At 55.3% G+C, this 20863-nt stretch overlaps 1 protein-coding gene across 5 annotated transcripts; it reads left to right on the forward strand.

The window, feature by feature from the left end:
- Positions 1–508: 508 nt before the first annotated feature.
- PTCH2 (patched 2) lies at positions 509–17457 on the forward strand. Of its 5 annotated transcripts, XM_043964650.1 has the most exons (23): positions 509–1952; positions 2143–2320; positions 8432–8621; positions 8773–8842; positions 9016–9107; positions 9712–9907; positions 10395–10516; positions 10679–10826; positions 11047–11178; positions 11257–11412; positions 11504–11596; positions 11674–11799; positions 11894–12012; positions 12243–12591; positions 12720–13023; positions 13133–13275; positions 13492–13672; positions 13752–14032; positions 14168–14305; positions 15854–15996; positions 16096–16195; positions 16467–16676; positions 16768–17457. In XM_043964650.1, the coding sequence occupies exons 1-23, from the start codon at positions 1905–1907 to the stop codon at positions 17011–17013; spliced, it is 3765 nt and encodes a 1254-aa protein (XP_043820585.1). In that variant the 5' UTR covers positions 509–1904; the 3' UTR covers positions 17014–17457. The 5 variants fall into 5 exon arrangements, with proteins under 5 accessions (XP_043820585.1, XP_043820589.1, XP_043820590.1 ...); XM_043964654.1 differs by lacking the exons at positions 15854–15996; positions 16768–17457 and having other exon boundaries at positions 16467–16644; XM_043964651.1 differs by lacking the exons at positions 509–1952; positions 2143–2320 and having other exon boundaries at positions 8474–8533.
- Positions 17458–20863: the final 3406 nt, after the last annotated feature.

The raw sequence follows: 20863 nt of genomic DNA on the forward strand, positions 1-20863 counted from the left end.
GAAGTCGGACTGCAAGGAGGTGAAGAGCAGTGAGAAGCACCTAGTCAACCCCACAAGCATTAACTAAGCATCTTCCATGAACAGTGCTTAAAACATAGAAGATGCTTGCTGACTGGCTGAGCTTGTGCCTGGCACTGAAGATCTAGAGACAAAAGGAAAAATGAGCCAACTTTACAAAGGTACTCGGGAGTAAATATGTTTACATGTTAGAGGCAGGTAGGGTGGCACAGTGAGTAGAGCTCTGGGTTTGGAGTCAGGCAAATCTGAATTCAAATCTAACTTTAGACACTTACTAGCTGCATGACCCTGGGCAAGTTACTTAACCTCTACCTCAATTTCCTTAACTGTAAAATGGGGATAAGAATAGTACCTACAGGGGGCAGCTAGGTGGCACAGTGGAGAAAGCACAGGCCCTGGATTCAGGAGGACCTGAGTTCAAATCCGACCTCAGACACGTGTCTGTGTGACCTTGGGCAAGTCACTTAACCCTCATTGCCCCACCAAAAAAAAAAAAAAAAAGAATAGTACCTACACCCCAGGGTTGTTGTGAGGATCAAATGAGCTATTGTAAAAATCACTCTGCAAACCTTAAAATTCTATATAGGTGCTAGCTATTGTTGTTATTACGTAAACTGGCAAGTATATACAGGATAGGGGGATCTTTAAAAGCTTCATGTAGGAAGGAGGCTGAGCTGAGCTTTGAAAGAAGCCAAGGATTCCCAGAAATGAAGAGGAAGAGTGTCTCAGGCATGGGGAAACTTTGTACAAAGCCACAGGGGCAGGGGTTCATTGTCAAGTTGGGGAAACATCAAGTTTGGCTAAAAGGTAGAGGACATATGCCAGGAGCCTGGAAAGACTGGCTAGAACCAGGCCTTGAAGGGCTGTAAACACCTGAGTGGTTTTTGCATTTTATTCTGCAAGCAATAGGGAGTTGCTGAAGGCTTTTGAGCAGGAAGGTGAGGTTTCGTTTCCTCCAACAAGGTAATCCCTTATTCATTCAATAACATCCTAAGCCTCTGGTCTGCTGAGGGCTCTGTGGAGACCACAGGTGGATGAAATAGCGAATCCCTGCTCTCCCGGATTTACCTGGAAGTCCCATCATCTTCCAGACTGCAGTAATATAAATAAGCAGAAGGAAAAAAACATGCGCTATGACCAAGGTTGGCCACAAAGAAGAGATGAGAAAATGCACCTCCCGCCGTTCTTTGCAAAAGGAGGGGGGTCGGGCTACCTTTGGGGAGCACTTTATTTACTACTGGTTAGTTTGACTGAATTCATTGGATTAACTGTTATATGGGGTGGTTGGAAGGGGGAGATAATTGAGGAATGAAAAGAAAAAGATCAGTGCAAACATTGCTTTGCAAAGAATTAAAAAAACAAAAACGTTTGTTTTGTTAAATTGAATTGAGTTGCATTTAGTAGGGTGGCAATGAATGGAGGTCCTGAGCCAATCAAAGGCCAGACGGAGCTGTCCTCGGTACCGCCCCCCCACCCCACCCCGGTGTCTCGGGCCCCCTCCGCTAAATCCAGGCTGAGTCTGGAAGCACCTGGATAGGGCGGGGGAAGGGAGAGAGGGAGAGGGTCCTGGAGGAAGCGCAGTCGGGGTGGAGGGTTAACGGGGGAGGGGCTCTGCCTCCGCGGCCTGGGTGGTCTCGGCCCCGCCCCGCCCCCCGCGGCGCCGTCGCCTAGCAGCAGGCGAGGCCCCTCAGCCAATGGGAATGCGGCCCTCCCCCTGGGCCCGCCCCCTCCCCTCCCTTTTCTGGGACCGCGGCGGCTGCAGACTGAACAGAGCAAGCAGAGCCGGGCAGCGTCTGACCGGGGCCGGGGCCGGCCGAGCGCGGAGCATGGAACCTGAGCCGGAGCCCGAACCGCCGTGCCGGTAACGCGGGGCTGCCCGGCCCGGCATGGCCCTGGGGGAGCTGCTGACCTCCGGCCCCGCGCCCCCAGCGCAGGTGAGCTAGCCCGGGGAGCGTGACAGGTGGGCGCGCGTGGGCCTGAGCATGGAGAGAGAAGCAGCTCAGCTGCATCTGCCGCCGCAGCTGTGTACAGGCGGGGGCGGGGGGGGTGTCCACTCGTGCGTGTGGCACACCGACTCATCTCTGTGCTGCCCCACGGGGCTCTCTCTTTGCTTTTCCCCCGCAGGGCCGGGCCCCGCTCTGGCTGCGCGCCCACGTGGGTGGCCTGCTTTTCAGCCTGGGCTGCGCGATCCAGCGGCACTGTGGCAAGGTGCTCTTCGTGGGGCTGCTGGCCTTCGGGGCGCTTGCCTTGGGCCTGCGTGGGGCTGCCGTGGAGACAGACCTGGAGCGCCTCTGGGTGGAAGGTGAGACAGCCTGACCTGGCCTTGGGAGAATGGGGGGGGGGGGGGCGCTTGATATCCGTCCCAGCTGACCTGTCAAACATAGGGTGTGGACCCGCCAGCGTGGACCTCAGCGGCTGAGGGCAGGGTCAGGCAGGAGCAAAGCTTCCCTTCCTGGTGGAAATGTCTGATCAAAATGGTGTCTTTGTTTTTAATAAGTTCAGCCGTCTCCTTCTTCCTCTCCTTCCCGGCCAAGGTGGTTTCCTGCCCCCCTTCCGTGAGATGGTGGCATTCCTGCCTCGCCCCCCACCCCCAGTCTCACGCCCCTCCGCTTATCAGTGCTGGGGTTCAGACCAGATGGTTCTTTCCCAGTGTGCACAGGCCTCCTCCCAGCCTGGCTTGCCTCAGCCTCAGCTTCAGTCTCAGCGTGCACTTGAGCCCCTGCCGCTGCCTGGGTGGTCCCGATTGGCTCTTGGATTTCCGGCCACAATAGAAGCTGCTGCTTTCCTCCCCCTCCCCTGACCAGCATCGTGGGGTTTCTCCCCTCAATGCAGCTCAAGGGGCCCCTCCACCCACCCACTTCACAGGCTCAGCAAGGGGCCTTGTTCCTAGAGAAAACTTCCCTCCTCCTGGGGGGCACCCAGCTCCAGGGTCTTTTTTTATGTCCCAGGGACAGGCCCCCCTGAACCTCCATGGCCCTTCAGCCCAGCAGGCAGCAGCACAACTCTTGCCAAACCCTCCACCTCTCCGATTTAGAGGGCAAGAGAGCCACAAGACACCTCTCCTTTATCTCCTGTGCCTCCTCCTGCTTCAAAGCTGTCCCAGCCCTGGTCTGAGGCTTTGCTCTGGGGTCTCCTTCTTGCCCTGAGCAGGGAGCCCCAGGGTTCTGACCTATCGCAATACTGTCTCTCCCCCAAACCCCTGAGTCAGGCAGAATGAAGCCACCCCTGGGACAAATAGGAGCTGATTCCAGGGCCCTCCTGGACTGGGCAGAGGCTGTTTCAAGTACTTTCTCCAGCTATTTTCTTTCTGCTTAGGTGTCCTATATCCTTACTCAGGGTGCCCAGCACATGGGCTGCTGTCCCCCAGTCCTTCATCTCTGACCATGCACTTGCCTTCTGTCTTCCCTTTACCATCAAATTCAGCCTGATCAGTAAGCTTCCCCAGCCATCCCACTCTTGGCCATTACCCTCAGTCTTGTCTCTGTCTTGTATCTGTTTTCTCTGTACGATAGGCCTTTCCCTTCCGACCCTGAGACTCTCTTAGTCTCTGTGATGACAGGTTGACTTTTCATCACTCTCCCCAGATACTCCATTCCTTTCCTTCATCCCCATCCTGCTGACTTGCTCACATGGGATCTGTCTTCTCTCCCAGTCCCCATCTGCCTGCCCCCCCCCACACACACTACTTACTATACACATGTTCCTTTCTGACCCCAGGAGGGCTGAGCATGCTGCCCTCACCCTGGATTAAAAAAAAAAATTCAAGAAAAACTATACTAGTGCAGCACATGGTGTTGGGCGCAACTGTGGGCATGGGGCACTGGGAAAGGGGGCCCAGGATGGTTAAAGTGTGATCAGTGACTTGTGCTGAGTGCTGGTGGCAGAGATCTCATTTGGTCTGGGGACCTTAAAGTGAGGGAAGTATGGGGAGATAAGATTAGATAGGTTAGACTGAGGGAGGGCGGCCAGGCCTTTATAAGGCCTTCGGTTGTTAGACTGATGGGTCTAAACTCTGACTATAGCCAGTAGGGAGCCACTGAAGACTTTTGAGCGGAAGAGCTAAGATCAGAGCTGAGCTGTAAGCAGAGAAAATCCAGATGGGTCAGGAAGGTATTACTGGGGTCCCAGTGATTGGTGTTAAAGACCCAAACTGGGGTGGCAGCAGTGGAAGATCTGGGTGGTCTCTCTGGGTGGGAGGGTGGCATTCCTAAAGCCTGGAGGCATGGCAGGGAGGGGCCAGAGAACACCCAAAAGCACTGAGGGAGGAGGGAGAGAGCTGCTTGGGGAATATAGGGGAGGCCCTATGCGTGGAGAAGGCTTCTTATTGAGTTATGCGCCCCCTCATGGGCTTCCCTGGCCTCTGTGCTCTGGCTGTGTCCAGGGCTCTGGTGGGATCCTATGTCTAGGTGCTGGGGTGGTGGGGAGGAAGTGAGGAGCCTGGTTTGGGGCAAATGACACAGGATTTCCCGTCCCTTGTACAGTTGAATTATAAGATTCACTTTTTTCCTGAATGAAGGTGGCGCTAACAAAATGGATCCGTACCTCTTTGTACCCCGGAGTCTAAAGCAGCTGGGGCCCCTGAGCCCCATGCCGGGCTAGCCCCACCAGCAGCTTCCCTTGATTCTCAGGGATCCCCAAGGGTCACAAGCTTAGAGTCAGCAGTGTGAACAGGAGGCCAAGGTTGTATGGTAGGTCCGAGGAAGAGGGTAATGAGCCCAGCAACCTCTGCCAGGATCCGATCACAGCTGGAGGACAGTTTAGGAGGGACCACAGGCTCATAGATGTAGAAGCTGGAGAGCACCAGCCACCGCACCCCTTATTTTATAGGCAAGGATCCGAGGCCCGAAAAAGTCAAGGGATTTACCCCGGGGTTACACAGTGAAGTGACCTGGTCCAGCAGGTCCTGAATTCCAGATCCCAAAGGACATCGCATAAGCTGGGGAGCATCAGCAGCAGGGGGGGATACTAACATGCTGAAGGGCCTCAATCAAGATCAAGCTTGGAGAGATTTGGGATCCTGGAAATCATAGGAGCACATTTTAGAGAAGAAAGGGACTCCCCTTCCCCCTCAGTTTACAGATGCAGAGATTGAGGGCCAGAGAGAAATTAAGTGACTTATCCAAGGTTATACTGCTAGTTCATACTGAGGGCAGGATTTGAACCTAGGTCTTCCTAATAATAGCAAGTAGCACTTTTAAGATTTGCAAAGTAATTTTCACATGTATGTGTGAATATATGTGTGTATGTAAACTCATTTGATTTTCACAACCACTCTGTGGGGTAGGTACTATTACTAATCATCCCCATTTTATAAATAAAGAAACTAAGAGAGGTTAAATATTTTGTCTGGCCTCACACATCTAATAATGTGTCAGGTAGGAGTCAAACTCGTGTCTGCTAACTCCAAATTCTGTGCTCTGTCCACATCAGCTTGGAGAAGAGATGACCCTTGGGGTAAGGGCAGCTGAACATAGCAGTGAAAGTATTGGGATACGTGAAAGTCAGGGGGCCCTGGGGAGCATAAATTTAGCAGGAGGAATGAACTGGGAACAGGCAGGGAGCAGTACAGAAAGGTGGGTTGAGTCACTGACCCAAAGTAGAGTTGGCTGCCTCATGAGGTAGTGAGCTTCTTGTCTCTAGAGAGCTATCAAATGAGAAAATATTTGTATAGTACTTTGCAAATTGTATCAGTGCTAACTGGTTCTTACCTAAGCAGAGCCTGTATGCTCACTGGCCAAGGCTGCTGCCTCTAGATGCTGGACTAGGCTGTCTGAGGACCCTAAGGGCTCTGAAGGTCCCTTAATGGAGTCACCTTTATCATCATGCTGTCATTCACCCCCTGCTCTTTCCCTCATTTTCAGTCTCTCCCTTTCCATTCACCAATTCCTTCCCTTCTAACCAGGAGGGGAGCTGTCCCTGCTCAGACCTCATTTGCCCCCCAGACTAGTGCCCCATGTGATAAACTCTTCTCTTCTCATTCACAGCTTGCCAGCCTTCTCTGGGAAGAGCCCAGGGCCCTGGGGTCTCCCGTCCCTCACTGCTGCCTCACTGAAGTGTCCTCAGTGTTAACTTTTATGGCTGCCATCCACGGCCTGCCTCCTAGAACTTTTCTAGAGTCCCAAGGTCACTCGAATAGACCCTGGACTTTCCTTCATCTCCAGATGCCCAGCTCTCCATCTCTCTTCTCCCACATCCCTCCTAGGAAAGCATGGTCCAGAAAGAGCCCAATTATAATTTCCCAGATGGATCCTGCAACAGCTGTGCCGGTGACCCTCCCCCAGATTCAGTGATGCTATTCTCTGGGATTTTCCAAAAATTCGTTTTCCCCTACATGTCCTGATCTTTCTTCCCTCTTGTCCCCTTTAAGAAAGAGGGTGGTGCAGAGGGTATTTCCCAATGCCTTTAGAATTACATTCCTCTTTGGTAGTTTAGAGCTGGGTGGGTCCCAGAAGCTCTTGGGTCCGGTCTCCTCTGAGGCACGTTTAAAAAATAGTCATCCAGACTCTTTTTGCAGACCTCTAATGCAGGGGAACTCACCACCTTCCTGAAGAGCTAAGTCTACTTCAGGGGGCGCTCGTCATGACGAAAGTTTTCTTTATGTTGAGCCCCTTTATCTCTTTGTACCCTGCCTTGCTCCTGGTTCCCAGCTTCAGCCGACATCATCCCCCATATGCCCAGAATTCCCAAAACTTTAGATGACTCTCCCCTGAGCCTCAACATGACATCTCCTGGCAGCCCAAGCACTGTACCTAGAGTTCAGATCCTCCCACTTAGGCAGCTAGGTGGCGCAGTGGATAAAAGCACCAGACCTGGATTCAGGAGGACCTGCGTTCAAATCCAGCCTCAGACACTTGACATTTACTAGCTGTGTGACCTTGGGCAAGTCATTTAACCCCCATTGCGCCGCAAAACTAAAACAAACAGATCTTCCCACTTACCAGCTGTGTGACAATGGGCAAATAACCTCTCTCTGAGCCTCAGTTTCCACCTCTGTAAAATGAGGTTAATAACACCTATGACATCTACTTCACAGGGTTTGTGGTTAGCTTAGCTGAAATGGAAGTGGGTTTTTAACATTTAACATTTTATTTTTTCCCCAATTACATGTAAAGACAATTTTTAGCTTTCATTTTAAAAAAATTTGAATTCCACATTTTCTCCCTCACTGATACAGTAAGCAATTCGATATAGGTTATATCATATTTCCATAACTGTGATGTTGTGAAAAGAGAGATATACCAAAAGAAAAACCACGCACACAAGTGAAAAATAGTATGTGCTTTGATCTGCATTCAGAACTCAGCCAGTTCTTTCTCTGGAGGTGGCTAGCATGTTTTATCACGAGTCCTTTGGAATTGTCTTAGATCATTGAGAAGATGTGAAGTCATTCATAGCTGATCATGGTACAGTGTTGCTGTCACTGTGTACAGTGTTCTCCTGGTTCTATTCACTTTATTTTGTTATTATTATTATTTTTTTAATTTTTAGTGAGGCAATTGGGGTTAAGTGACTTGCCCAGGGTCACACAGCTAGTAAGTGTTAAGTGTCTGAGGCCGGATTTGAACTCAGGTACTGCTGACTCCAGGGCCGGTGCTCTATCCACTGAGCCACCTAGCTGCCCCTATTCACTTTATTTTGTATCAGTTCATGTAAGTCTTCCCAGGTTTTTCTGAAATCTGCCTGCTCATCATTTCTTACAGCACAGTAACATTCCATGACAAGTGGAAGTGTTTATAAAACACTCAGGAACCTTTAGTCCTTCCCCTGGAGGTACCCCACCCTTCCCACTGAGTGCTCTCTCTCAAGCCTCTTCCACACTCTTAGGCCCAGGCTCAAGCCCTCTCTGTCTCTCAACTCTGGCCATTCTTGCTGACCTAATGAGCACCTCCTAACCCTGAGCTCCCCCCTCCACTTTCTTCCATAGCCCTCTGCTCCCAGGCGTACAGGCTGCTTCTCAACCTTCCCTGGCTCCTCCACAGTCTGGCTGTCCAGCCTCATTTCTTCTTCCTGTGGCCCCACTGGCCTCCTGGATGCCCCCAGGAGGTATCTCCTGTTCTTTTCTCTTTCCTTACCCTCCCTGGTCCAGTGGCCTCCACTCTTAGCATCCCTGCCCATGAGGATCCTCAGTGATCCTGACCATGGGCAGGTGGGTTTGGCATGTGGATGTTTTATTTGGTCTTTGTTGGGCTTCTATCTGTGCCTCCTCCCCCTCTGCTGAGCTGTGAACTCCTTGTATCTCTCCCACTGCCATGCTTAGGGCAGGGTACTTACCTTAGAGTGGGCACTGCACAACTAAGGAAGATGGTTGGTTGTGTGTCTAGTGGTGCCAAGGCCAGGACCAGGGGGCTGGGTTCACCCAGCACCCAGGCCTAACACAGTACCATCCTCTTCTTCCTCCTCTCTTCGGAGACAGTGGGCAGCCGGGTGAGCCAGGAGCTGCGGTACACAAAGGAGAAGCTTGGGGAAGAGGCTGTGTACACCTCCCAGACCCTCATCCAGACTGCCCAGCAAGCAAGTGAGAGCATCCTCACCCCGGAGGCTCTAGGCCTCCACCTTCAGGCTGCCCTGGCAGCTAGCAAAGTACAAGTTTCCCTCTATGGAAAGTGAGTCTGGCTGGGGTCTGTGCCAGAGTGGGGGTGGGGGGTTGGGCCAGAAGGACTCAGAGCTGAAGTGCAGGGGCAGGGGGCTGGGATTGGGGAGAGGCCTCAATTCAGGGCCCTCTCCACCCAACCCTTCCATCTCACCTACTTCTAGGTCCTGGGATCTAAACAAAATCTGCTACAAGGCAGGAGTCCCTGTGATTGAGAATGGAATGATTGAGCGGGTGAGTGGTCAGGGGAGCCAGGCAGGAGCCCCCCATGATACTTTGGGAAGTCGGCTGATAGGGATGGGCTGGAGAAGGGTGGAAGAGGAGGAGGCAGCTGGGGGAAGGATGGAGAGGAGGGAGGCAGGCAACCCAGGCAAAGGGGCCTGACCAGGGTGAGCTTCTCCTGGCAGATGATCGAGAAATTGTTTCCCTGTGTGATCCTCACCCCGCTGGACTGCTTCTGGGAAGGAGCCAAACTGCAGGGGGGCTCTGCGTACCTACCGTGAGTGCCGCTGTCCTTCTTCCCCACCTGGCCATCCAGGGCAGGGGAGTGGTCCAGGGCTCCAGCCAGGCTTTTGAGCATCTTCATCCAGGCAGAGTCCATCCTCTTGTCTGGGTAGGGCTGGGAAGAAAACCAGGTGACAGGTGCATGTCGCCACTGGCCAAGGGACTGCATCTGAAGGAGCCAGGCCCCTCTGCTCCCTACCCCTGCGGAAGGGCATGGCCCTTCCCAACCCCATGTGTGCAGTACACGGCAGAGTCTGTCTCCAGCCAGCCCCTGGGCATTGGCCTGTGTGCATGTGTAGGCATGTTTGCTCATAGGTGGGAATGAGGCCATGAACTAGCCCCTTCCTAGCAAGGAGCTCCTGCCCACTCCTGGCCAGCCAGCCAGCCCTCCACCATCTGCCCTGTGCCTCCACTGGGGCCTGAGGGCTTGGGAGGGCAGAGCCTGGTATCCATCTCCCTGCTCTATTCCCTGTACCCCGAGAGAAATAGTTATGCAAATAATTAAACAAATAAATTTAGGGGGAGAAAACAGGAGCAGGAGTGGGGGCCCAGGGTAGCAGTGGGACTCCACAAACCTTCCCCACCCTTTCTTGATCTAGGGGCCGACCTGATATTCAGTGGACCAACCTGGACCCTAAGCAGCTTCTCGAAGAACTAGGCCCCTTTGCCTCCCTTGAGGGCTTCCGTGAGCTGCTGGACAAGGCCCAGGTGGGCCAGGCTTATGTTGGACGGCCCTGCCTTCACCCCGATGACCCCCATTGCCCAGCCAGTGCCCCTAATCGCCAAAGCAGGCAGGTATGTGAGTATGAGAGGGAAGGATGGTGGAAGGGGGCCCAAGGACCCCCACCCAGCAGCAGAACCCACATGAAGATCAATCCCTTCTCTCCAAGCTTGATCTTAGAATTTCTCACTCAGAGGTTTAACTGGGAAATTAAGAAGGAATAGAAAATAAAAATAGATGAGTTTGTAGAACACAGGCCTGGCCGCCCCCCCCCCCCACCGCCGCCCCATGCCCCAGGTGCCTGAACTGGATGGTCAATCAGGGCCCATCCAGGAAGGCTATCTCTTTTTCTGGGTCTGGGGCACTCACAGACTGTTTGGTTTGCCAAGCACTTCCTAAGTGGGTCCAACCCCCAAGTGACCACATAGTTTGAGAGCTCCCGGCTAGGCCATTCCAAACAACATCTTCCCAAAGGAAGGAGAGTTTGTCCCTGTGCCAAGTCCCCTGCCCATCTGCTCTGCCTGTCTTGGCGTAGAGCCCACCCTCCTGGTCCTTCGGCAGGTCCCAGACATTGCCCAAGAGCTAAGCGGTGGCTGCCACGGCTTCTCACGCAAGTTTATGCACTGGCAGGAGGAGCTGCTTCTCGGCAGCCCGGTGAGGAGCCCTCAGGGCCGGCTGCTCAGGTGGGGAGCCCCAGAGGGAGGAGGGGGCATGGGGTCCCTGCAGCTCAGGGGCTGCTCAGCCTTGGGGGGCGGAGTCATGAGGGCCAGGGGAGAAAGGGGGTCAGGTGTTGTCTCTGGACAGCCGGGTCAGTGATGCCCTCCCCTTCCTCTGCCCTCCCGCAGCGCGGAAGCCTTGCAGAGTACCTTCCTTCTCATGAGCCCCCGGCAGCTGTATGATCACTACAGAGGGGACTACGAGACCCATGACATCAGCTGGAGCGAGGCCCAAGCAGGCGCCGTGCTCCAGGCCTGGCAGAGACGCTTTGTGGAGGTCAGTAGGGCGGCCGTGGACACAGTCTGGGCATCCCCCAAACGTCAGGCTGCCCTTTTCAGCTGTTCTTGGCTGGGGGCCCCTGACCCTTCCCCCCGCCCCCACATGACTGCCCTCCCCACTTCATCCTCCCTGTGACTGGTGTTCCTCTTTCATGCCTCCCTGACCACCAGGCCCTCTTCATCTCCCCTCTGACCACCATGTCCTTGCCCCTTCTTAGCTGGCACAGCAATCAGTACCCCAGAATGCATCTCAGCAGATCCACGCCTTCTCTGCCACCACCCTGGATGACCTCCTTCGCTCCTTCTCTGACATCAGTGCAGTGCGTGTGGCCGGTGGCTACCTCCTCATGGTGGGTGACTTGAGCACTGCCCCTTGGCTCAGGGCTTCTTGAAGCAGGAGTGACCCTGACCCTTCTCTCTCTCCTCAGCTGGCCTATGCCTGTGTGACCATGCTCCGCTGGGACTGTTCCAAGTCCCAGGGGGCTGTTGGCCTGGCTGGAGTCCTGCTGGTTGCCCTATCCGTGGCCTCTGGCCTTGGCCTCTGCTCACTGTTGGGTATGACCTTCAATGCTGCTACAACCCAGGTATGGCTTCTTCCCCGTGAGGTGGAAGGGCTGGACTGACCCTGGAGCCTCCAGCCTCTGATGCCCACCCCTTCTCTGGCCCTCCCCACAGGTGCTTCCATTCCTAGCCCTGGGCATTGGGGTGGACGACATGTTTCTGCTGGCTCATGCCTTCACTGAAGCCCCGTCTGGCACCCCCCTGCAGGTGAGCCCTGCCCCTCCCACCCTGTTCCCAGCCACCACCCTTGTGGCAGCCCTTGTAACAGCTTCTGTCCCTGGCAGGAGCGGACGGGTGAGTGCCTGCAGCGTATGGGCACCAGCGTAGTGCTCACCTCTGTCAACAACCTGGTAGCCTTCTTCATGGCGGCCCTGGTCCCCATCCCTGCCCTCCGTGCCTTCTCCCTCCAGGTGAGTGGCCCCGAGGCTGCCTGTGGCGGGACGGGGGGGGGGGGGCAGGGCCCATGTGGCTCCGAGCCTCCCTCACCCTCCCTGGCCCCTCTAGGCTGCTGTGGTGGTCAGCTGTAACTTCACTGCCGTCCTGCTCATCTTCCCGGCCATCCTCAGCTTGGATCTGCACCGGCGCCATCGACAGCGGCTGGATGTGCTCTGCTGCTTCTCCAGGTATGTGGGGGTGGACGGGGGGGAGACCCCTGGGGGACATGGGCTGCAAGTTCCTCACTCTGCCTCCCTCCCCCTGCTCATCCTCCTCTGGCTCTGCCTCAGTTATGTAGATGGGCACTCAGCAGCAAGGCTGTGCTATCCCAGAGCCGAGTTCCTCCCCTCTGCCCTGTGCCCTCCCCTCCAGCGTAGTATGTGCATGTGTCATGGATGCCCTCTGGTGTCTCTTCTAGCCCCTGCTCTTCCCGGGTGATTCAGCTCCAGCCCCAGGAGCTAGGGGAGGTCCAGATGCCCAGAAGCGGGGCCCATCTGACAGCTACAGTCCAGGCCTTCGCCCGCTGTGACACTGCTGGCCAGCACGTGGTCACCATCCTGCCCCCTACAACACACCTGGCCCCTCTACCCACTGAGCCTCTGGGCTCCCAGCTCTTTGGCCCCATGGGATCTACGAGAGACTTGCTGGGCCAGGTGGCAGGCACAGGACGGGGACAGGTGTGCCGGCCACTCCCCTGTGCTCGCTGGAACCTCTCTCGATTTGCCCGATGTCAGTATGCACCCCTGCTACTGCAGCCGCGAGCCAAGGTATTGACAGCTATGGAGCAGGTTGGGAGCGCGGGCCAGGCCAGAATCCCTGGGTGGCCCCAAATCCCTGAGGGGTGGTCAGGCCATCCCTTGGGACTGCCTGGCTCTCATAGCTGTCCTTCCTCCAGGGCCTGGTCCTGGTGCTGTTCGGGGCCCTGCTGGGACTGAGTCTGTATGGAGCCACCTGGGTACAGGACGGGCTGACCCTGACAGACATGGTGCCCCGGGGGACCAAGGAGTATGACTTCCTGACTGCCCAGATCAAGTACTTCTCCCTGTACGAGGTGGCCCTGGTGACCCAGGGCGGCTTCGACTATGCCCGCTCCCAGCGGGCCCTGTTGGACCTGCACAGCCGCTTCAGTGGCCTCAAATCCGTGCTGGCACCACAGCCTCCCCGAAGCTGGCTGCACCGCTACAGCGCCTGGCTCCAGGGTGAGGCTCTGGCTGTGGTAGGCAAGAGCCTGGGATGGCAGGGATGCAGAGGGCTTGGAGGGCTGGGCAGTGGGCCGGCCCTGACCCTCTGTCTGCCCTCTGCCTACAGGAATCCAGGCTGCCTTTGACCAGGACTGGGCGGCTGGACGCATCACACGCCACTCGTGCCGCAACGGTTCTGAGGATGGGGCCCTGGCCTACAGGCTGCTCATCCAGACGGGAGACACCAAGGAGCCCCTGGACTACAGCCAGGTGGGTGGGGGCCTGGGCCCATCCAATCCTTTCTGAAGCGCCTACTGTGCGCTAGGCTTTGTGCAACCCCTCCTCCAGCTTTGGCTCACAGCCTTCCCAGTGAGGAGGGATGCGGGACGGTGGCCGTCTGGCTAGCCTCTCCCTCCTCCCCAGTGCTGAGCTTCTGGGAGGTCTGGGGAGCTTGGGACCTGCCTTCAGCCCTCTCTCCCCTCCCAGCTGGACAAGAGGAAGCTTGTGGACGCCGACGGCCTCATCCTGCCTGAACTCTTCTACGCTGGGTTGACCGTATGGGTGAGCAGAGACCCCTTGGGCCTGGCCGCCTCCCAAGCCAACTTCTACCCCCCTCCCCCAGAGTGGCTGCATGACAAATATGACAGCACAGGCGAGAGCTTGCACAGTGAGTGAGGAGGGCCTGGGGGGCGGGCAGGCCAAGGAACCCCCAGAGGTTCCCACGCTCACCAGGTCTCCCTCCACAGTCCCGGCGGCCCAGCCCCTGGAGTTTGCCCAATTCCCCTTCCTGCTGAGCGGACTCCGGCAGACCGAAGACTTTGTGGAGGCCATCGAAGGGGCCCGGGCTGTCTGTGCAGAAGCGGCCCGGGCCGGGATCCGAGCCTACCCCAGTGGCTCCCCCTTCCTCTTCTGGGAACAGTACCTAGGGCTCCGCCGCTGCTTTCTGCTTGCTGTCTGCGTGCTGCTGGCCTGCACCTTTGTGGTCTGCACCTTGCTGCTGCTCAGCCCCTGGACAGCTGGCCTCATTGTGAGTGGCCCTCCCCAACCCCCCACTCTGGCCAAGCCCCTGGACCAGAGCAGTAGCATTTCCCACTTGCCTCTCTTCTCCCTCCTTTCTCCTCCCTCCTCCTTAATCCTCCTCCTCTTCCTCCTCCCTCCCCAGGTGCTGGTGCTGGCTATGATGACTGTGGAATTATTTGGCATCATGGGCTTCCTGGGCATCAAACTAAGTGCCATCCCTGTGGTGATTCTTGTGGCCTCTGTGGGTATTGGCGTTGAGTTCACAGCTCATGTAGCTCTGGTAAGTGGATGGTCTGTTCCCTGAAGTCTGGGACCCAGGAGGGCTGGGCGTTGGCCCAGCCTGGAGCCATGGGGTCCTAGGCCACTAGGTCCAGGGGCAAGCAGGGGCCTCAGGCCACCAAGTCCAGCCTCTTCATGTTATAGGAGAAGAAACTGAGGCAGGAGAAGTAACATGACTTGTCCAAGGTCCCACCCAGCATAAGGAACAGAGCTGGGATTTGAACCCAGGGCCTTAGTCCATATGACCTATTCCCCTTTTCACTGAGCCTCCTGGGCTCTGAGCCTCCCCCTAGTCTGCCAGGCAGTTATTTGGTGGGGTGGGGAAGGAAGCCAGGACCTGTTCTTAGAGGCCCAGAATCTCCAAGCCTTAATTTAATATCCCTGACCAATGATATCCCGTCTCTGCCGGGTCCCCTCCGGCTCTGAGGTTGCCCCACTCCTAACACCAAGTCTGAATGTGCACCCTTCCCTCCTGTTAGCAGTTCTGCCTCCAGGGCCAAGTAGAATGCTCATGCCCCTTCCCCGGGGTGGCCTCTCAGCTAGGGGCAGCAGGCCCGTGGTATGGACACCCCATCCACTCAAGCCCTGATTATGGCCAGTGATGCTCTGGTATTGTGTGTCTCTACTCCCCTCACCATCTTTGTCCCCTTTTCTGAGTGGCTTTCAGCCTGTCACTGACCTTCCTAAAATTTGTGCCCAGAATGATAGGAGATGTTGTTCAGCAAGGCACAGGACACCCCCCCACACCTTGTCCTGAGTGCTCAACCTGCCTCCCAGTGAGGACCTTGATGTTCAAATTGTGGTCCACTGAAAACCCCAGATCTATTTTACAGGGACTAGTGATCAATCCCATCTTCTACTTGGACAAGTGATGTTTTTGTCCTAGCTTATAGAAAACTTTGTATTTATCTCTACAAAATGTATCTCACGTTACATGAGAGAAAAGCTCACACACACCGACCTTGACGTCCATCTTGAGGCCCACACTTCAGGTGACCAGCCCCATTACACATACTCTTACCCTCTTTGTGTATGGTGACCCCTAGAGGAGATGACACCCTCTCCTCCCCGTTTCTATCAGTGGAGTCTGACTGTCCCCAGAGCCTATTCGGATCATTGGCTGGGGGCCAAGAGCCAGCCCTTGGGGGTTGGCTTTCTGAGCCATCCCAGCTCTGCTTGGCCCAAAAGACCCCAACCGGAGCTGCTTCTAGTCAGGGTGGGCTGCTACTGGGAAGAGTGGCTTCCACCTCCTGGGAGGCCCCCTGCCCAGAAGTGTGATGCCCATTTGGCAAGGACATTGTACAGGGATTCCTGACCAGGTTCTAACTGGGCTAGGTGCCCCCAAAGGCTCCTCCAGCTCCGAGATGCTGGGACTCAGTCCCCTCCCACCCCATGCCCAGGGTCTAACTGATCCCAGTGGAGCCCCAGTCCCCAACTCCCCACCATGTGCCTGGAGGCTAGGAAGCGGACCTGCTCTCTTCCTGGGGCTCTCAGACTGGACAGGCCCAGGCCAGCTCAGAGGCTTAGCCCAGGCCTGTCCCTTCCCCAGGGCTTTCTGACAGCCTCAGGCAGCCGAGATGTGCGGTCAGCCCAGGCCTTGGAGCACATGTTTGCACCAGTGATGGATGGGGCCGTGTCTACCCTGCTGGGGCTGCTCATGCTGGCTGGCTCTGACTTCGACTTTATCGTCAGGTAGGGCCACCCCCTCCCCAGGCCCTGGCAGTACAGCTCCCCCATGGTGCTCCCCTGGTGGCACCTTCTTAACAGCAGGACCCTTCTGCCCTTCCCCAGGTACTTCTTTGTGGTGCTGACCGTTCTGACAGGCCTGGGTCTGCTCCACGGGCTCGTTCTGCTTCCTGTGCTGCTCTCCATCCTGGGCCCCCCACCCCAGGTGATTCTCCAAGCCCCCTCATCTACTGATGGTCCCCCTCCCTGCCTCTGCCACACACACACACACACACACACACACACACACACACACACACACACACACACATTATTGCCCCATTCCCTGTGGGCCCCCTGGGGCACCCCTCCTCCCTTGCCCACAATCTGGGGACCTCTCTCACCTGTCTCTGCTGCCCCCCTCCTCTGTCTGAGATGAATCCAGGGCAGGAAGTGAGCCTCAGCTGTGGGCTCAGAGTTGCTTTCTGCTTCCTCAGGTGTCTCTGCCAGATGGAAGCAATCATCTGACCCGCCCTGACCCAGTCTCATTGCCCCTCAGTCCTCCTCACTTCTTCCTGGGCCCAAGCCCAGCCTTCCGGGGTCCTGAGACAGGAGCTGGGGATGCTCCAAGCACCTTCATCCTGCCCCCGGCCCACTCCCATATCTTGGTGGAAGCCAGCAAGGACCCCAACTTCCCAACCATCACAGTGAGAGCACTTGGCCGGGGAGGCTGGGGGTGGGAAGGGCTTTGGCTGAAACCCCACCCCAGGCTCACCCCACCTTCTGTATCCCCCACAGGTGGTACAGACATACAAGGACAGCCCCCCTGGCCCCGGCCTGCCCTCGCTCACAACCACAGCAGGAAGCGAGGCCCGCTGGGGGCCCCACGCAAGCCCCAGTGCCTTCACTACGCTGACGGCCTCAGTCACTGTGGCCCTGCACCCACCCCCGCTGCCAGGCAGCTATGCCCAGGAGGTCTCTGAGGACTGGACTCCTCAGCACCCTCTGGCCACCGAGCCCAAGGGACCTGGCCCCCACTGCTAGGATGGGCCTGGCAGCATCTATGCAAAGCAGCTCTGCTGCTGTGGGTATCCCCTGCCTCCAAGGGAGGAGTGAGTGAGTGAGTGAGTGAGTGAGTGAGTGAGTGAGTGAGTGAGTGAGTGAGTGAGTGAGTGAGTGAGTGAGTGAGTGTGAGTGTGTGAGTGTGTGTGTGTATGATTGTGTGAGAGTGTTTACCTGTACAAGTGTCCCTGAGCACCTCAGCCTAGGCCATACACAGCTGCCCTGAGGAGGACCCCAGTCCTTTCCTCCGAAGGGCGGGAGCCCCAGCCAGGGGCTCAGTCTGTCCATCTGTCTGTCTGTGTTGTCCGTACCTTCTCCCCTCCTGCCCCTGAAGTTATTTATATGAAGAGGTTTATTTTTGTAAAGCTGATGGCTCAGCTGTAAATCTTATTTTTAAAGAGTAAATATATACTTATCTATTCTCTATACCCTCTGAGATGCCTCCTGGTGCTGGGGAGTTGGGGGGGGGGGCGGGGAAATACCATCCCCTGGGGCTTGGCCAAGAGTTGGATCTGCAGCCCCAGAACCAAGGCTGAGACTTCTGGGCCCCATTTCAACTCTTCAGGAAGTAAGTAACTTCAGGATGGGCTAAGAGGCTGGCTCCAGTGATGGCATGGATCAGCTGCCCTGGATCTGAGTCTGAGGCTCTGTTCTGGCGGCCCTGGGGCTTCACATCCTTGGCCAGCTTTCCTCAGCTACCTCCTGGCCCTGACCTTGTGGAAGGTCATCCTTAGCCTGTCTCACCCCCTCACTGCTCCCCACCCCGACCTGAGGAAACTGAGGCCTGCTCAGATTGGGGCTGAGCCTTGCCCAAAGTTATCCGGAAAATCTGTGGCCTGGCAGGGACTCCAATGCTGCTCAGGAACTTTCCAGGACTCCCTCGTGATACACAAACTGGGGACGATTCCCTGACTGACCCACAGGAGTCAGCGTCCACGTGCCTAGCAGCCCTACTGGGGCCAGTTGGTTCCAGACCCCTCAGGTTCAGAGCCCCGGGCCCTATTGGCTCTAAGCCTGAGCCCTGAGCCAGGGGAAGGGATCACAGCTGAGCCTAACAGCTCCCCAAGAGGCAGCCAGAAACAGCTTTGGAGCCGGGCACCAGGAGGTGCAGGTATCCAGGCAGGCTCGCTGGCCAGCCTGTCCCTGGGCCCCACAGGCAGAACCTCCACCCCTAATGAGGCAACATGACTCGGAGGCAGAAGACCAGAATTCAGATTCCACTGCAGTCCCTCACTGGTCTGACCCTAGGCCAGTAAATGGGGCTACTGGACTTGGTGCGCTCCATCTTCCAGCCCTAGAACCAGGCTCCTTCGCTACGTGGACCCTGTTTGTGGACATGATTGCCACACACTAGAGAAGGCAGTAATTTGCCCATTTCTGGGACCTCCAAGGTTATAGTAGACGCTGACTATTTATTTATTTTAATGAGGCAATTGGGGTTAAGTGACTTGCCTAGGGTCACACAGCTAGTAAGTGCTAAGTGTCTGAGGCCGGATTTGAACTCAGGTCCTCCTGAATCCAGGGCCAGTGCTCTATCCACTAGACGCTGACTCTAATAGGAGGTAGATCTCTTTGCTTAGTGACCCTTGGCACAAGTACCTAGGCCCGTAGCATCCTTGCTTAATATAAGGGGCTTCCTAAAATGCCTCTTTAATATATTAGATAAAATCAGAGAGCCATCCCTAATGGTGCTTCTGCCCCTGGTGCAAAGAGGGAGGCCCCCCCAACCCCGGGCGCAACTACTGTCCCCACCCCCCACCCCCTTCCCCTCCAGCCATGGTTCTTAGCGGTACCCACCAAACCCTGTGAATGTGGGCACCTTCTTCCCCTCCCATCTGGGGATGCCTTCCTCTGCCACCTGCTTCCACCTTCTCCAGAGTGTTATGAGGAAATCGACTTGGGGTTTGGGATAGAGGTAGAGGTTCTTAGGAATTCTTTAAAGAATTACACCCTCAGGGGCAGCTAGATGTCGCAGTGGATAGAGCACCAGCCCTGGAGTCAGGAGTACCTGGGTTCGTATCTGGCCTCAGACACTTAACACTTACTAGCTGTGACCCCAATTGCCTCACACACACAAAAAAATAGAATAAAATAATAGTTTATTTATGGTTCTAGGGAAAGGAAACCAGGAGAGAAATCCTTGGACTTCTCATGGGGAGAAGGCATGGCTCTGAGATACCTATCTCCTCGAGCAGAAGACAGGCAGATACTTTTATAGAGGACTGGTGGGGGTGACCATTTGACTGTGGAAAGTTCCCTTACTGGGGAAGGACCATCCCCCCACTGGTGGTGGCTGGGGGAATTGGGTGAGGGGTGGCTGCAGATCTCTCAAGCCATCTCCTCCTCACAAAAGGCAGCAGCCACACCGAATCTTATCTCCCCAGGAGTGGGGGATTCTGGAATGAAGGGTGGTGGTCCAGGAGCTAGCTCAGTCCCACTTATCTCTTTAGGTGTGTCTGTCCTTTGGTTTAGTTTCTCAAGGAGAAGGTTCTTTGATGTGCCCCAGAAAACTGCTGGGGTGCTAGGCCCATAACAAGAGGACTGTCCTCCCAAGCATCTCCTCTCTCTAACCTCTGACTTCTCCCCATCTGCCCACTCCTTCCCTACTGCCATCCTTTCCTTAGGCACTTCTGTGCACCCACCACCTCTGAGCAGTCATCCTCCATCTACAGTGAGTGCTTCCACCTCTTTTCCCCTCCCCTCCGTCTCCCATCCCCTTGCCTTCTGACCTCATCATTCCATGGAAACAGTTCTCACTAATCACCAAAGACCTCTTAAATATCCTTTTCGCAATCCTTGTCCTTGAGCTTTCTGAAGCCTTTGGCACCCCCTTCTTCTGGATACTCTCCTCCTCTGGGTTTTTTGTGACACTGCTCTGTCTCTCTCCTTCCTTCCCTCTCCCCACCTTTTTCTGTCTCTGCCTCTCTCTGTGTACATCTCTCTCTCCTCCCCCCCCTTCCTTTCTGGGAAGGGCTCTCCTCCCAAACAACCCAAGCCAGCTGGTGGCTTTGTATCTACTCCTACACACTTCCCATACCCAAGGAAGCTGTGAAAAGGAAATAGTAGCTCCGAATCCCCACCCAGAGATCACACTCTGGCAAAATAGAGCCTATTTCAATATTTCTCTCCTTTGGACATTTTCCCCATCCCTTATTCTCAGGCATCTCAACAATAATGCAACTGTGTTAGCAACTTAACATCATCTTATTTACATAAGATACATAATGTACACTGAGATATTTAATAATATCAAGACTTGAAAGTATTTAAACAAGGAACTAAACTAAAAAAAACAAACACAAACTAACAGCTCAGCTGGGGCATTCAGCTCAGTCTCCTGGGAAAAGAGAGGGAAAGGGGAGGCAGTATCTGCCTCACATGCCTCATACCACCTTGTCTGGCCCCCTCTTTAGCTTTTACCCTCTGGCATCCCCTGCCCCCACCTTCTCTTTGTCCAGCTCTGCCTGACTCTGAGCCCATGAGTCCCATCATCCCCCTCTGCCACTGCCAAGGTCAGGGCACACTTCACTGGGGGACACAGAGAAGGACAGAGGAGGCTGGGAAATATTTGCCTGCCCAGTATCCTAATTTCCTTGGAAATGCTCCTCCCTCCACAGATGAAGAGTTGGAGGCCTTGTGTTTAGTCACAAAATAAATGGGGGAGAAAAAATATAAATAAATAAATGAATGAATGAATGAATAAATAAATGGGGGAGGGGATTGCAGCCCCTTCTGATGTAGGATGGAATTAGAGTCAAACTGCTCATGAGTCGTCCCCAAAAAATTACAGGACTCAGTGACTCAATTTCCCAAGTTTTCTTCTTCTTCTTCT

Source organism: Dromiciops gliroides, chromosome 4 (assembly GCF_019393635.1).
Source record: "Dromiciops gliroides isolate mDroGli1 chromosome 4, mDroGli1.pri, whole genome shotgun sequence".
NCBI lineage: Eukaryota > Metazoa > Chordata > Mammalia > Microbiotheria > Microbiotheriidae > Dromiciops > Dromiciops gliroides.